The sequence below is a fragment of the Pelodiscus sinensis genome, chromosome 21, assembly GCF_049634645.1.
Source record: "Pelodiscus sinensis isolate JC-2024 chromosome 21, ASM4963464v1, whole genome shotgun sequence".
Taxonomy (NCBI): Eukaryota; Metazoa; Chordata; order Testudines; family Trionychidae; genus Pelodiscus; species Pelodiscus sinensis.
In genome coordinates, this window is record NC_134731.1 from 12,055,289 (window position 1) to 12,072,752 (window position 17,464).

The 17,464-nt window shown below is 46.8% G+C and overlaps 1 protein-coding gene across 2 annotated transcripts in view; it reads left to right on the forward strand.

Annotated features, from left to right (window-relative positions):
* RAP1GAP2 (RAP1 GTPase activating protein 2) overlaps positions 1-17,464 on the forward strand; it is a 373,682-nt gene that overhangs the window by 10,237 nt on the left and 345,981 nt on the right. For both annotated transcript variants that reach the window (XM_075904877.1, XM_075904876.1), the window contains exon 2: positions 5,294-5,410. In XM_075904877.1, the coding sequence (XP_075760992.1) occupies positions 5,294-5,410 (117 nt within the window). The remainder of the gene's footprint in view (positions 1-5,293; positions 5,411-17,464) is intronic.

Sequence of the window (17,464 nt, forward strand, 5' to 3'; positions counted from 1 at the left end):
TAGTTGGCTAGATTAACCAATGAGCCTACACTTATCGGTTAATCAACTAGTCGACTACTTGTTCACATCCCTAGTCTGTACCCATACACAGAATACACTGCTTCATGGGGCACTTGGAAGTTCGGGGCACCGCTTGGTCTCAATGTCCACCCTCCTGCCTCTTCCTATCCCTGTTCTGTGGCTCTGCTTCCTTAGGTGAGGATCTAGTTAACTTAAAACTGAAAAGCCTGCCAGAGTGATTAGCAGAACTCGTGGAAGAGCCATTCAAGTCGTAGTGAAGCCATTTAACAGGCATTTGCCAATCCGGGTCGATTTCTGAATTTACAGTGTTAGGAGTCTACCGGACCTTAGTTTAAAATTAGTTTTAAAATGATGTGTCTGAAGATTATAAAATCACATCTCCAAGAAATGGTTGGCCTCCCAGCTGACATCAGGAACAGGGACACCAGTTTCGTAGTACTGTGTAGGGCCCCCTCAATCCTAAGGACGACCCTGGTTGCACTCAAGAAATGACAAGGTGGATTATGCTTTTCTGCATTCTCTGAAACATCATGGACCCCGCTGGAGGCAAGATCCTAGGTCTGATAGACCAACTCTCTGATCTGGTATGGCAAATCCCTACGTTCTCTAGGAACCAGAGTGGCCTTAAAGTTTGCTCTGAAAGGGCAGCTTGAGAAGAGAAACTTTCTGTGTAGCTGGGATTCAGCTAAGATACAATCCCCTCCCTCCCTTTGTCCATGTGTCTCCTTTGAAAAAGGCTAAAGGCCCACTCTGATTTGAAGCTTATACCTGAAATAAGAACAGTTGGTTAGGGTAAGAATTTGCATATAACAAGTTTCTTGGTGGATGAGAATTCTCAAGAATTATCAATGTATTTTCTATTCATTTTAATTTAGTAACTTACTTTTCTCTGACTGTTTTCACTTGCAACCACTTAAATCCTACTTTTTGTATTTAATAAAAACTCTTTTGTTTATTATCAGGCCCAGTGTAAATAATTGTTACCTAAGGGAAGCAACCACTGTGAATATCTCTCTTTCACTAAAGGGGGCTGACCTTTTGAGCTTTCCCTGTGTAAAAGTTTTACACACAGAAACATGGATTTGTTTAGGGGTTTGGTCCCTTTTGGGGGTTGGTTTCCTAAGTACTGAGTCCTAGAACTGAATCCTCCCAGAGCTGAAGTGGTTCACAGTCTGTGTTACTTGCAAGGGGGTTGTAACGCTAACTCTGTGCTTTGGCTGGGGGAGACCAGAGAATCTGACTCAGCAGGATGGGATGGGCACCACTGGGTCTTAATGTCCACCCAGGCTGTGCCTACACAGCAAAGTTATTTTGGAATAACGGCTCTTATTCCGAAATAACTATGCGAGCATCTACACAGCAATGTCATTATTTTGAAATAATTTTGAAATAATGTATGGCTTCTTCTGACTTCTGTAAACCTCATTCTGGCTATGTCTACACTGCAGGCTTCTTGCGCAAGAACTTTTTGCAGAGGAGATGTTCTGCAAAAAGTTATTGTGCAAGAGCGCGTCCACGCTGCCATGGACGCTCTTGCGCAAGAAAGCTCTGATGGCCATCCACAGAATGGTCATCAGAGCACCTGTGCTTTTTACCTGTTGTCCGTCCGCACATGCGTTTTTGCACAAAAACTCTGCAGTGTAGACGTAGCCTCTGTGAAGAATAACGCCTATTCTAAAATAGCTATTTTGAAATAAGGCGTGTGTAGATGCTCCACTTCTGCTATTTCGAAATAGCCCTTCACCAGGGCCGTTCTAAGTTATTCCTCCTGGGGCTCTAAATCGATTTAGCATGTCTACATTAGGGAAGCCTGCCTTGAACTAAATTTGAGGCTTCCCTGCAGTGTAGATGTGCTATTTAGAAATAAGCTATTTTGGAATAACTATTCTGGAATAGCTTATTCCAGAATAACTGTGCAGTGTAGATGTTCCCCCAGAGAGCAAGAAGATGGGCATCAGTGGCACGATCAGCACACGGGGACCAATCCTAAGGGGGCTTTTGTGATTGCCTCTCATCACAGTGTTGGGTCAGGAACTGTCAATTATGTACAATGTGTATGCACCATGCCTAGCACAGGCTGGGCCATCTTGGAGGTAATGTTGTTACAGCTATTAAATTATAACAATGCTGTACTAAAAATGCCTCCATGTGATCAGTTGAATCCCAAATGGTGAGACCTGCAGGTAGCCGGTACCTCTGAAAATCAGGCCCAAAATGTTTGAACTGGAAGTGGAGGCATCCAAGTTTAGGGGATGCTTTTGGACATTTGATTTGCATCAAAGAGTAATGGATTTTTATTGCAGGCAGGGAGCACTGAGAGCCACTAGAGGGCGTTAGTATCTTTTATCATCCATAGAAGCTCATCCTAGCAGTTCCCTGGAAGACGGGTGTGATTTCAGGTGCATGCAAGATGCTGCAGAAATGACAACGACTTGCTCTATTTTGTTTTCGTTTTCTATGTGGAGTACCTTGCTGCACCCAAGTACCTTTATCTGCTGTAAAATCACTGCACTTTTGTGGCCCTGTCCAACTAAGAATCCCAGCACACATTAGAGACATCCATCACTTCAGTATTCTTGATTATGATAAGCCTCATTATACAGATGGAGAAACCGAGGTGCTCCACGGCTGACTGACTTGCCTGAGATCTCAGAGTAAGTTAGTCACAGAAGACCTGATCCTTGTTTACCCTATGGCCTCTTTGCACTGATGTATATACATTGGATGTATAAATTATTTGGACTCATTTTGCCAGCACTGTATAAAAGGGCCATACTGCAAACCCTGGTCTATACAGGTGGTCCCCGACTTGTGATGTGATTGGTTCCCAAGGAAGTGTCACAAGTCAGGGGTGTTGTAACTCGAACCCTCATTTACGATAGGTGCCGTACGCCATCGTAAATGCAGGCCAAGGACGTAAGTCGGGGGATTTTGGCCCCTTCTGCACTTACAAAAATGGTGCAGGGGTTCGTAACTTGGGCAGTCGGAAGCCGGGGGTTTCCTGTGCTAGGACCTTAGTCTGAAATAACCCCTCACCCCCAAGTTCGAATTAGAAAGCAATGTGTCCACACGACTAAGCCCGTTATTTCAGAATAATGGGCTGCGGAATTTGAACGCCGTACTCCTGCTTTTCGTCAGGAATAACGCTAATTCTGAACTTGTAGGTCGGAAATAACGTTAGTGTGGATGCTCCGGTGCCACTAATTCAAACGAATTGGCCTCATTAACGGAGTCTGCCTTGGACTAATTTCGATGCTTCCTCGTAGTGAGGGCACGCAAGCTCGAATGTGTTAAATCAGGAGTTCACAAGTTTAGTCATTTTGGAATAATTTCCTAGTGTAGACATGGCCTAACTGAGACTCAGGTTCAAAGCTTTGAACAAAAGAGCCCAGAAATCCCAACTCCATGGTTAAAGGCCCTTTGAAGTCAATGCCAAAATGCCCATTGATTTCAGTGGGATTAGGGTCTCATCCCAGTTCTATCGTAGCCATATATAAGGACCAGTTTCATGTTCAGGCCTGGATTCTTCTGGCTCTGGCTCAGAGTTTTTGCTCGCACCCTGCGTCTAAGCTGCAGTGACTGGCTGTGATGACCACCTGAGCTGATGCACCGTGAGCTCGCTTGGGTCTAGGAGGGGTGAAACCTCAGCTGTGAAAGGACAGGCGGTGCAAACCCATCTGTAACCCAGGGACTAGCCCAGGACAACCCTTGTGCTCACAGGTGAGCAGATGTAAGAGAGTCTTAGTGCTCAACTTTCCCCCTCATCCTGTCCCTATTCTGACCGTTCCTGTAGGCTCCCACCACAGGTTGGTGCAGCTTGCAGACTAGTGACTCCTCCTCCACCCCCAAGTGGATGTTCACTTAAAAATGCAAAAGCGGCGAGGTGTCCTGTGGCACCTTATAGACTAACTGAAGTGTTGGAGCATAAGCTTTCGTGGGCAAAGACCCTCTTCGTCAGATGCATGCATGTGACGAAGTGGGTCTTTGCCCACGAAAGCTTATGCTCCAACACTTCAGTTAGTCTATAAGGTGCCACAGGACTCCTCGCCGCTTTTGCAGATTCAGGCTAACACGGCTACCCCTCTGATACTTGACACTTAAAAATGAAAAGCCTTCTAGCTTGCTAGATTTATTTGCATAACACTGACTCTGTGAAAGAGCCAATAAGTGGCAAGGAAACCTTTTAACGGGTATGTGCCTGCTCTGACTTGCCCGTACTACCAGTTTTGGCAAATAAAACTGACAAACTTCAGGATATATATAACCAGGGCTCGACAAATCATTGAATCTACTTGCCCGTGGTGAGTAGATTTTAGCCGGTCGCCCCGTTCACCGGTGGCGCATGCATGCGCAATGCGGGTCTTGTGCATGCAGAGGGCGCGGCTGGCGAGTAAATTTCGCCACCGTTTGGCAAGCCCTGTATATCCCCCCCCGTGACTGACATTTTTTATTCCCAAATTTAGCACTTTTAATTAAGTATCTTCTGCATGTCCAGTCGTCACAATCTGGCCTGCAGTGGAAAACCTGCTCCATTGTCTTTGGAAAGGAATTTTAGAAGAGTGGGGTTTTCCCCCCCAATGTCATTTGCTACATTTCGGTTCAGAGATTTGGCTGGAAGGGGTGAGCAGAAGAAAGAGGGAGACATTGGGAAAGGGATAGGGTCGTGGGGAGGGGCGGAGCCAGGCCAGAGAAGGGGTGGAGCATGGGCGGGGCTTGCCTCTCCAAGCAGCGGCTCCACCCCCTGCCCATCCTCGTGCGGCCATGGCGTGACCATTCTGTGACATCAGCTAGTGAGAAGAAAGCCAGTACGAGCTGTAATCACACACCCAGCCTGATCTTTAGCCAGGGCGTTGGGGCTTGAGCTGCAGTTCTGCCCCATATCTTTGGGCCTTATTCTCCCTCCACCTGTGCCAAAGGGCCAGTAATGCCTGCCTGGCTCAGAGGGAAGTCAGCAGGCTGAGGTTCAATTGATCTCAGATCCAAGACCCTATGGCTATGCAAAATCGTGGGCTTGTCCCTCCGGCTGCTGAGCCACTTGGCGGAGAGAGCACGCAGCTCTCCATCAATATACAGAAAAGGGCCACCGGAGGAGGAGAGGGGGTTGTGCTTTACTTCCGAGGATAACATTCCTATTTGACTTTGCAACTCTCAGCTGTTTCCCTGAGCCAGCAGCCGTTCTTCTGAACGTGTGTCTCCCTCGCTCTCTTTTTTCCCTGACTGCTTTCCCCTGAGAAACATTTCAGCATTGGGTAAGTCTCACTGTTATTTGCAGGTACGTCAAGGAAGGCCGGTTTCGGCTGGAGGAGAGAACGCTGACGGCTTTCCAGTGGCTGTACTCCCCGCAACAGCACCGCATTGTCAGCCGCGCGGATCTGGCATCCCCAAGCAGGTAAGGAAACAGACACAAACCTTCTTGCATAAGCACTCACCAAGGAGATGCAGTTGCACATGCGCTGTGGGTCAAAGGGCATTCACCCGTGAAATCTTTCTACTCTAGCACTCCCGTCTCCCCTGCAACGGAGTGTTAGGGCTGGTCTCCTCAAGCCTCAGTAACCCTGAGGCTTCTTGCTGCTGCTCCTTCAGGGAGAAGAATAGCGCCCTCCAGTTGCCCTTCTTTTGGGCATACCATAAGCAATCTGCCCCTGGTTGGCCAGGACCGCTCAGCAGCGGATGTACCGGCTCCATTGGAATACTGCGTTCCTGCTTCTTCCCCTCCTTGCACTGACGGGGGCAGGATTTCACTCATGATGTTTTGGGGGTACGGGTTGTAAGAAAAACATGAAAGGCACTACAATTGCCATGCATGACATGGGAGCGGTGCCAGTCGAGGCCATGCTGGGAAGTGATTCTCAGCTACATTCAAGCCCCTTTACTCTGCTCTGGGTAGTGTCCAGTGGCCGTAAGGTGAGCGGGAAGGTAACTTGCACTCTCTTCAAAGGCTTTTTGTGGGGGTAGAACAGTCATGGACTGAGAATTGGGGTCTTGGAGTTTGTACACTAAGGCAGAATTAAAGAATCATAGAACTGGAAGGGACCTGGAGAGATCATCAAGTCCAGTCCCTTGCGGTCATGGCAGGGCCAAGCACTGTCTAGATCGGGGTGGCCAACCCATTGTGGGCAAAGAGCCAAGGTATCAGTGGATCCAGCGTGAAGAGCCTGGGCAAAGTTGTCAAGGAAAAAAAGGGGGGGGGCTCCCCTTTAAGAAAACGTGTTTAGAGGCTTTTTGGCCTCGTCAGGCTCCCGCCCGCCAACACCATCTTTAATAGTCCATCTTTAATGGCTGCACCGGATGGCTCCCCTGCCCCGGTGAGGAGCACAGGGAGCCAGGAGGAGAGGGCCATTTTCAGGAGCATGGGGGGGGGGGGGGAAGGAGAGGAGGGGAAGAGCCGCATGAGGCTCACAGTTGGCCATGGTGGTCTAGATTATCCCTGATCTAACCTGCTCTTAAATATCTCCAGTGATGGAGATTCCACAACCTCCCTAGACAATTTATTCCAGTGCTTAACCACTCTGATAGGAAGTTTTTCCTAATGCCCAACCTAAGCCTCCCTTGCTACAGTTTAAGCCCATTGCTTCTTGTAAGATAAGCAATTGCCTCTAAGGTAAGTAACAATCAGTTAGCCCGCAAGTAGCAGCGAACAGCATAGCCATGAAAACCCCCTCGCTCCTCACAGATGGCTGTTTTAACACCCTGGTCCAAGAGCCGTGCGCTCAGCAAACACGTTAGATGCTCATACGCTGTCTGTTGGGGCTGATTTTTGGTTTGAGACCCATCTGTTCAAATGACTGTTTGCCTGCTTGGAAAGGTTGGATTCCAGTTTCATTGCTCTATGTAGCAGCCAAGGCAAATTGCCTTGTAATGAGAAGCCTGCGTAACTCAGAGTAATCGCTGCTGCCTAACGGCAAATCCTGCAATATGTATGGGAGCTCGATTCAAAAGCAGACTCATTTCTCTGGGAGGAAACCTCTTCTTGGAGGCAAAACCCTAGAATCAGAGATGGGAGATCCAGGTTCCATTCCTCTCTGTACCATCCTCCGGTACAAATAAAATGCTATTAAATCTGATTTCTCCACTCCTTTAGGTGCTAGTGTTCTGCTCTCCCAAAGCACAGCGTGAGAGCAATGATACCTGGTGCAACATAGAGAATCAGCCCATTATCTCTTTATTCCCGAGTGTCTTCAGCTGAGGCTAAAAATGTTCCCTTACATCATTATTTGTGAAGCACTCTGCACTTTTTTCACACTCTCCCTCTGAGGAACCCCCACTATTATGACTGGAGGTGTTCAGATATTGGGACCTTAAATCCAAATCACCCCAGTTTCTAAAATGCACAATAGTGATCTGCAACAACTGAACTTTGAGGCCATATCTGCTGTTGAGTTCAACAAATTTCCTTCTATTTACAAGATGCAGGACAATGTAGCACTTTAAAGACTAACAAGATGGTTTAAAGCTCATCATCTAATAAACCATCTTGTTAGTCTTTAAAGTGCTACATTGTCCTGCATTTTGCTTCAACTACCCCAGACTAACACGGCTACATTTCTATCACTCTTCTATTTACAAAACACCCCCATAAGGTTTGCATTTGAAAATCCCAGCTCAAGTTCTTGATCGCTTTTACTGTCAGTCAAAAAACGGAGGCTAGAGATAAAGCGAGCTGTAATTCATATTGGGTCAGAGTCTCTGCTGGTAGAACAGCCTTGACGTCCATGGAGTTCTTACAGAGTGTCGGGTCCGTTGTTTGTGATTTTTCAACCGCTGTTACGTGACTTAGGTGCACAAAACATTTGCCTCAGCCCTTTGGAGAACTCCACTCACAAGCATTCAACCACCTCTGCTAAGAGGCACAGCTTTGCCAGTACTCTGGCTTTTGTTTTGAGTCTCATCCTGCCTGGTATTTGGTTTGTTTCTTAAAGTTTCAGCTCCTGGAATCATGTGAATATATAAGTCTCAGCTTTCATTAAAAAAAAAAGTTTCTAGCTCTTATGGTTGCAGAGAAAAGCTTGACAACACAAGCCAAGCACACCCTGAAGGCTGAACACTGTAAGTAAAATACAAGTAGCTCCCATTTGTGAAATCTCATGATTTTAAGCCAATTCCATGATTTTTTGGTGGGACTGACTCATGATTTTTGCACACTTGAGGCATATCATGAAAATGAACTAGGGGTCACCAAATGAAATTAATAGGCTGTAGGTTTAAAACAAACAGAAGGAAGTTTGTCTTCACTCAGCGCACAATCAATCTGTGGAACTCCTTGCCAGAGGATGTGGTGAGGGCTAGGACTTTGACGGGGTTCAAAGGGGAGCTAGATAGATTCTGGAGGTTAGGTCCATCAATGGCTATTAGCCAGGATGGGTAGGAATGGTTTCCTTAGCCTCTGTTTCTCTGGAGGTGGGTGATGGGGGGGATCATGTGAGGATTACTTGTTGTGTTCCCTCCCTCTGAGGGATCTGGCATTGGCCACGATCAGCAGATAGGATACTGGGCTGGATGGACCGTTGGTCTGACCCAGTGTGGCTGTTCTTATGTTCTTATGAAATAGAAGCAGGTTGCATATCACATAGACTGTACTGTTGAGTGTACCTGAAATAGCTGAAGAACATTTGTCCCAATACAGAAATTTCATTCAGCGCCTATACTCTTTCCTTCAAAGCTCACCGAAAACACCTCTCTGAGCCGCTGATCTGATGGCGCTAGCTTTCTTTGCCAGAATGCACGTGCAGGGCTGTCATTTTAAACAAAGTGTTCAGTGTTAAAACACCAATTAGCCTAAAATCCTGGTAGGCTTGAGGCAGCGTGCAACGCCTCTACTTTTCCTGCTTTTCAAGAGCCTGGAACAGCATCTCTGCAGAGATACGTGTCTGCCAGCTTTTCCTTTATTTCATGAGCAGGTTTGCGCCACACACCCTTAAGAATTTTGAAGAATTTATTTTCACGGATTCATATGTACCAAAATATCAAGGCAGCAAAAATGAGCTGGAAGGAAAGAGAATTTAATGGAGCTGGATGTGCAGATGACCTTTTAGCTGGGAAGGAGAACAGGGTTCCTTATACGATGAGCACTTGGGCAGCCACCCAGTGGATGTTCAGGTGTCCCCTAGCTGATTAGCGGAGCACCCGCAGCGCCCACAGCCAGCAGAATGTGTTTCGATTGGTGGTGCACATCTACACATAAGTCAGTGCATATAACAAAATTTATTCTGAACATGAACAGAACCATTTAGAAGGAACATTGGAGGGGAGAACTATAGTTAAGGGTGTAATTTACCCTTGGTGAAGAGCCAGCACAAGTCCTACATAAGCCCTTGAGAATAGACTCCACTGGGACTTGGTGCATAGCCCTTGTACTCACCCACTGTGCATGGGTGAATTATAATCTGTGTGGTGCGTTTTTTGATTTGTTTACCGAGGTGGTAGAACTTTCTGGGCAGGCTTCCAGGTATGGCACTAAGTCCCAGAAGTAGGCTCCTCCAGTCTCATTTTGATCTTCGTTCTATGTGTGTTGCTCAGCAGGAAATCCAAGGAGTGAAGTGAGAGCAAAATTAAGCCTGTTACATCTTAAAGGCTAACAGATTTAATTGGGCATAAGCTTTCACGGGCCAAAACCCACTTTGTCAGATGCATGGGGTGGAAATTACAGAGGCAGGTATAAATATACCTGTACATTTATGTATATTTATCTTTATATGTATATTGATGCCTGCCTTCATAATTTCCACTCCATGCATCTGACAAAGGGGGTTTGTGCCCACAAAAGCTTATGCCTAAATAAACCTGTTAGCCTTTAGGGTGCCACAGGACTCCTTGCTGTTTTTGTGGATATAGACTAACACGATGACCCATCTGATACCTGTTATATCTGTGTCTTCCCCCACTGGAGATGGAAAATACCCTTCACTATGGTCTGATCATGGGAGAGAAGGCAGAGATTGGGGGCTAGTCTACATTGACACATTTTGTTAACAAAAACTGTCTTTTGGTGATGAAACAATCAGAGCGTTTACACTACAATGAGGCTTTTGTTAGGAAAAACACAGTTTTGGCGACAAAAAATTTCCAGCCCTTCAAGAAACTTTTGTCTTTCCCACTCCCTTTATTGTCAATAAAGAGCCAGTTGGACTCTGCTGCTTAGAACTGGCTTCTGCCAGCATCCCACAATGGCTGCTGTGATGGCTGTGCTCAGTGTTTTGTGATCTTTGCTGCCCTGCAAGCATGCCTCCTCCCCTTTCAAAGCTCCGGGAAGTATCTGACAGCTGAGTGAGCTGCTCCCTTTGGGGAACAAACAAAAAGAGCAAATCATTGGAATACTCCTGTTCTGCCCTGCTAGGAAAATAGTGGCAGGCAGACTGTTGCTTCAGGGGGAAGGATGGAGAGTCTGCTCCGCTGCGTTGCCATTCCTCAGCTCGGAGAGCTCACAGAGCTATGAGGGAATCCCAAGCAGCGCTGGGATCAGCTCTGCCTTTCCACAACACTGCACTGTGGCGTGCTTACCCACAATGCTTTGCTCTATCTGTCGACAGGGGCATTAGCAATGTGGCCATGAAATCTCGACAATGGGAACCAGAAAAACTGGTTTGACCGGTTTTCACTTTTGTCAACTTTTGCACGTCGACAGCACTTTTGTCACCAAACCTTCCTCATGTAGACAGAGCCTTAGCACAAAGCACCACATTTACACAACAGCCTGAGGCCAGCTTGTCAAGAGGGAGCTTTACAAAGGCAGAGTGAGGCCCTCAGTTCCTACTGAATTAGGGTGCCCTTTCCACCTTTGAAAATCTCCCTTCAGAATGCGCCGCATTCCCCGTTGAGGCCGGATTTTCAAACAATTTCACCTAGTGCACCGTCCTTTTTTTGAAGAATTCTATCCTTGGCACCAAGAAGGCTGCTCTAATGTTTCTCTCGTGTGGGCACGCTCGACACTGTCATGATTTCCCTTATTGTTTTAAGCTCAGATGTGAATTTGAATATGCATGTCATTTAGATGACAACTGTGTTCTTCAAATGGGAATTGCTTAGCAAGGGCCCATCCAGAAGGACTTTGTAATTACCCCCCTTACGATTCTGCAGTTGGCAAAGAGTGCTTATTTTATTTAAATTATCAAGCTGCTTGTTAATTTTAACCGATCTTCACAAACCACTACCCCTGCTTGCATTAATCTTGCTGTTGATGCTTTGTTACCCCTCATGAATGCCGAACACAAATGTAGGCAACGCAATCCATAATTAATGCTCAGTATTGTTAGAGTTAATGCCGCTAGACTATTTGATTTCCCGGTGGGTTGGGAAGTGACTTGGAAAAATCTAATAAAATATGGAGGAAGTCAGTGGCCAAATTAAGTGGTGTGTGCATCTCCGTAAAAACCATTTTGGAACATTGTGCACCGTGTTGTGTGACAGGATGTGCTGTGATGAACAACATAATGATGGCTAATGGAGACCACAGCGGCCAGTGCCTCGGAAGCAGGGGTTGAAATAGAAGGAAGGACCATGGTGCTCTTCCAGACTCCAGAACAAAATTAGTTCTGTCCGCTCAAGCTGCTAGTAATGAGCAGCTTGTGCAGCTGTTTGCGATATGGTGATGGATGCTTGCTGGGCTCTGCTTCCTCTCGGAGGGATTCAGATCCCTTGCTAGGCTGCTCCTGGTTGGCTCTTTTTTGACTGGTGACAAAATATAGTCTCTTGCAGATCCAACACAACCCACATTCAGGCACTCTCAGTCAGTTGTGAAGGTCTGTACAGTGCAATGCGCTGTTGTCCATCTTACATGCTTGAGCGCTGACCTGATTAGCAGTGTTGACCTTTACAATCTCATCCTCTGAGTTAGCCTGCCACGGGCAAATAGTGCAGTGCAAACCCCTGGAAATGAATAGTGCAGTGCAAACCTCTGAGCAATTGTAGCAGGCTCCCGGCAATCTCAGGCCATGACCCTGGATTGGTTGAGGTTGGTTCAGACCGTGCAAGGTTTCTTCACAACCATGGCATCTAGTGAGCCTCCTTTTAGAAAATGAAAGCAGAGACTCTGGAGCATGAAAAGTAGTTGACTGCAATGCTGGTGTGTTTTACCCACGGGTGACAAACTGGGGGTTGTATTCGCTCTGTTCGCTGGTTATGTTGCATGTGATTTCTACTGTCTTGTAGGGTATGTCTACACTTGCACCTGCTTTCGAGAGAGGGATGCAAATGAAGACATTTGAAATTGCAAATGAACCCGGGATTTAAATATCCCACGCTTCATTTGCATAATCGCGTTATGGCGCTATTTCGAAATAACATACGCTGTTAAGATGCGGTTATTTTGAGAGAAAACCCTTCTCTCGACATAACCCTTATTCCTCACACAATGAGATTTACCAGTTATTTCGAGAGAAAGGTTTTCTCTCGAAATAACCGCGTCTTAACAGCGTCTGTTATTTCGAAATAGCGCCATAACGCGATTATGTTGTGGAATCTCCGTCACTGGTGATATTTCAGAGCAGGTTAAACAGACACCTGTCAGGGATGATCTAGATGGTGCTTGGTCCTGCTGTGAAGGCAGGGAACTGGACTTGATGACCTCTTGAGGTCCCTTCCAATTTTCGGATTCTATGTCCCATCTAACTGTGAATGGGGGTACAGGGCCTGGTGACTCCCCACGCCTGGGGACACCATGCTTGTGTACCCCCCCTTCAAATCCTGCTTGAAAGCGACACTGCACACCATGCATTCCAGGAGGCTGAGCTTTTTGTTTCCTCCGTGTAGTGTTTCCTCCGAGGAGCTGTCTCCCTGTTTATTTTTGGTCTTTGCTGGTCTGTTTATTAACGCACTGCTACATCTCTGTGGCTAATTGCACCCAACTACTGGAGCAGAGCAGATTTTGTTTTCCTGGCTGCCTTCGGAGATGTAGATGCAGCATGTGTTAGGCATTAGAGAGCAGGAGGATGAGCCTGGGAAACTCAAGTTCTAACCCTGACACTGCCACAGATGTAGCCTGGGACCTGATGCAAGCCAGAGCCTCTCCATGCTCGGAGAGCTCCATATGTGATGTGGAAGGGTGGCCCCACTGCTGGGGCCCCGATACCCTGCTCAGACCTGCTCAAGCAGCCTGACTCCTGCACTATTTGCCTGTGGCAGGATTCCAGCTCCAGCCTCTCAGACACAAAGGTTTTGGGCCAATGCCCCAGGGTCAGCCTGGGCTGCGAAAACAGTCCTGTCCAACTCTCCAGCTGGGCGCTCAGGCTATGTCTACATGCACAGCTTCTAGCGCCAGAAATATGCAAATGAGGCTAAGCGTGGAATATCACCGAGCCTCATTTGCATACCTAATGAGCCACCATTTTTGCAGAGGAGGCTCTTGTGCCAGAAGGAGCTGTCTCCACTGCCCTTTCTTGCGCAACAAAAACCCTCCTGCGCAACGCCGTTACGCCGATTACTTTTCAGGAAGAAGGGCATTGCGCAAGAGGGAGGGTTTTGGTTGCACAAGAAGGGGCAGTGTAGACAGCTCCTTCTGGCGCAAGAGCCTCTTCTGCAAAAATGGTGGCTCATTAGATATGCAAATGAGGCTTGGCGATAGTCCACGCTTAGCCTCATTTGCATATTTCTGGCACAAGAAGCCGCGAGTGGAGACATAGCCTCAGGGTGCCAGCCGAAGGAGGGCCTAACGACCCTGGTACCTCCCCCTGCACCACCTAGCTATCTCTGGCAATGCTGTGTTGCTTTCCTTGGCTTGGTTTGCATTTGCTCTCGCTCTCCTCCCCACTTCCTGCCAGGAGGGCATCCTTTTAACAGGTTCACTGGCAGCCTCAGGTGAGATCAGCTGGCTCAGCTTCATTTGCAGCAGCCCTATCTCCTTTGCCCCAATTGCTCAGGGCTGTTGCTGCCTTTCTCTCTCTCTGCTGTAGTCCTCCAGCCTGACTCTGTCACAATGAGTACGTGCGAGGAGGTGGGTAGGAAAGCTTCTTATTGCTGCCCTTGTGGACACTGACACGTCGCATGTTTTCGGGCCTGTTGGATACACCGGGCGCCTGCCTCAGGGGTGGAGTGACCCGAGCCTTTTCCCAGTGATGTAACCACACATCAAAGCAGGATTCTCATCTATCCAACTTGGAGAAATTAGCTGGTGGCCATGGTGAGATCTCAGTTCAGTCACTGCCTCTGTACTAGCAGGGTAGGCAGGCTCTCTAACGAGTCCTGCGTTGTGGCAGGAGTCGTGTGAGTATGTTAAGATAAAGTCTCCCATGGTCTGACCAGAGCGCAATCACACCTAACACTTATACCTGGGTTGGGGGTTCTATACACCTAAAGGCTTCACAGAGATGGTTAAGCATTGGGATCCCTGTTGGACTCAAGGTCAAATTACAGTTAAGGTCACTGTGGGTTTGTGGTATTCTGTATAAATACGAGCTATTATTTCTATAGAGGTAAGGCTTGATGTCTGTCATGATTAGGTCCCGTGGTGACAGATGTTGTAGAAACACATAGGAAAACAGGAGAAGCCTGTGTAGATTCTAGAAGCATGGTTCATCTATCTACTATGTATTTGAGAGCATGTGTTTGTCTGTGAGAACTCCCCCTAAATGGTAAGAGCTGGGACCACCACATTCAGCATACAGCTTCCTCTCATCCTAACTTGAAGCAAAGTCAAGGTTTGGTTGTGCCAGGACAATGGGATGTGCCTGGAATGGGATTGCTTCTCATCAAACCATACAGAAAAGACAGAATCACCAGGCAGGTGGCAGCGATTGGCAGGATGCTGAAGCTCTCTTCCCCTCCCCAATTCGTATGGTGACTTGTTGGTTGTTTCCTTTCATCCAGGAGTGAGAGGAAAGTGTCCAGTTTGCTGCATTCCTCACTCGGACTGGGGCATGCAGGGGGTAGACAAACTTGGACCTGCCCTAGTTAGAGGACATGCACACCTTTCCCACCTGTGCCCACTGAAACTGCAGTGGTCATGGAGAGGCCCCAAACTGCTGCGGTGAGAGAGGACTGGGGTTGTCCTGTCTCCCTGGGGCAGCCGCATCCTGATCCCCTCCTCCCCAGCATGGACATTTTCATTTTATTTTCCAAAAACCAAAAATTTATTGCGTTAAGGACCCAAGAAACACCAGGTAAATCTAGTTGTAACATCATCTAGATCCACTTTCATTTCCATAGCTGCAATGAAGTTTGCAATCTGTTAATAGTAAACAATCAAATTGATATTTAAGCAAGTGTTTGAAAGATTTATTATGGTACATTAAATGGAGACGTTCTAGGGGTAATGTGAAGTGGAGTCTTTGTGTTTGTGTCTGGATGACACTGTGCAAAACATACCAGGAGCAAGTGAGATTAAATCCTACAGTAGAATTCAAGAAGTTAGGCTACATCTACACTGCAATGCTATTTCGAGATACCAGAGTATTCCGAAATAGCTATCTCGTATCTTCACAGCAAGCCTGTTATTTTGCAAATAGATTTGAAATAAGATATGCAATTTGAGTAGCTTATTTTGAGGTATGGTGGAGTGTAGACACACCATTAGGGGTGCATCTACACAGCACCCTAAACTTGAAATAAGATATGCAATTTGCACCACACAGATTGCATATCTTATTTCAAATCTATTTTGAAATGGCTTATTTTAAAATTTGAAATAATGCGCTATTTTGAAATAATTTTGAATTTTGAAATCATGCGCTATTTCTAGCCATCCCTTATCCCTTGTGCAATGAGGTTTACCGAGATGGCAAAATACAGTAGACTTCCGATAATCAGGAACCTATGGGACCTAGATGGTGCCGGATTATCAGATATGCCAGAATATCAGGAGGTACTATAAACTAGTTATATATATACTGAATACATTATATACTGTATATAAAGTGTTCTTAACCCTTTTTATTGTACATACTGTATACAGTATACTGTAATGTTTTAGGTTTTTTTTAAGCCTTTTTTACCCTTTTTGCTCAGTTCAGCTGCTCCTGCTGTTACCTTGTGACTCATTTTTTGCCAAAGCTCACTCACTAGGCTCTTGCCATTTTGATGCCGGACTATCAGGAGTGCCCGACTATCAGATGCCGGACTATTGGAGTTTTACTGTAGTGTGCCTGCTATTTCAAAAAAAAATATTTCAAAATAATGGGAGGCTTTTGTAGACACAGGGTAGCTATTTTGGGATACCTCTGGTATCCCAAAATAGCCGTGCGGTGTAGACGTGCCTTTAGAGAGGAAAATGACCTGTTTAGTCCCTGTGATAGGTACCTGTGTGACATTGCTCAGGGTGGTATATTTTCTAGGGTTCTGTGGTATTGACTTCTTCTGGCCACCAATGCTGGACCCTTCCTGTTCTAAAAGGGCTTAGCACTCCCTTCTTCTCCTCCCCAGCTTTGCAACATCATGTAGGGAACAACTGAGTAGGAATAAGATACAGAACAGGATTACCATGTCTCCACTTGCCGCACTGGAGATCGATCATCTGACATTTGATTTAGTGGGTCTAGTAAGGACCTGCTAAATCAAATGCTGAGGGTGCTCCCGGTCAGCACTGATACTCCTCGATCCTGTTGTGGAGATAGCACCAAGCTCGGCTTAAGGTATGTTGACTCCAGCTACATTATTTACGTAGCTGGAGTTGCGTATCTTAAGCTGACCTTCCAGGTCTAGTATAGACCTGGCCTGAGGTAAATGGGCAATAATGTATTATTTTCCTCAGAGGAAGAGTTAATCATTGATGGTAAATACAACCATGCTAGAACTGAACCAAAACCCATGGTTCACAACAGCCCTGAATTCTGGGGAAGCTCTGTGCTTGATCCACACTTTGTGACTCAGGCCATTTTGGTAACTAGCACCCCTCCCCGTCATGCAGAGAGCCAGCACAAGGCCTAAGAACTGCCCCAAGACCCAGCCGAGACCTGAATATCCTGACTGGCCCATTACCTCAGCACAATCAATGCCCGGATGGGAAGGAAAATATCCCCCCCTGTCCCAGACTTCTAGTGCTGCTTCAGTGGCCAGCGGCTACTGCCACAGGGCGATTGAGATCTTCCCCTCTTTTTCACCCCTCTGCAAAGAAGTAGCGAGGAAGGCCTATCTTCCAGAATTCAGCCTGTCAGCTTGCTGATCGTATTTCAGTGGCTCCTGCCACCCTCTCTCTCTTTGTAGCGCGTGCAATGTACTCTCTGAGAGGGGGACACATTTGTGGTGACAAGGTAATGGCCGCCTCTGAATATCGCATTGTGTGGTTTTTATCTTCTTTCCCAGTGCAGCTCTTTGCCATTTCCAGATGCCGCAGAGTTCTGACAGGGCTTGAGTTTTCCTTTGACAGAAAAAAGGTGTCGAGAGGCACAGCCAGTCGCACACACACCTCTGTGCAGCGACCTTTCTTCTGCGTGATAACGCGGTTGGCCACCGTGAGATGTTTACAGGGCTCCAGTTAAAGAACATGTTACGTGCCGCAAGTGGAGGAGTTTCTCCCAAG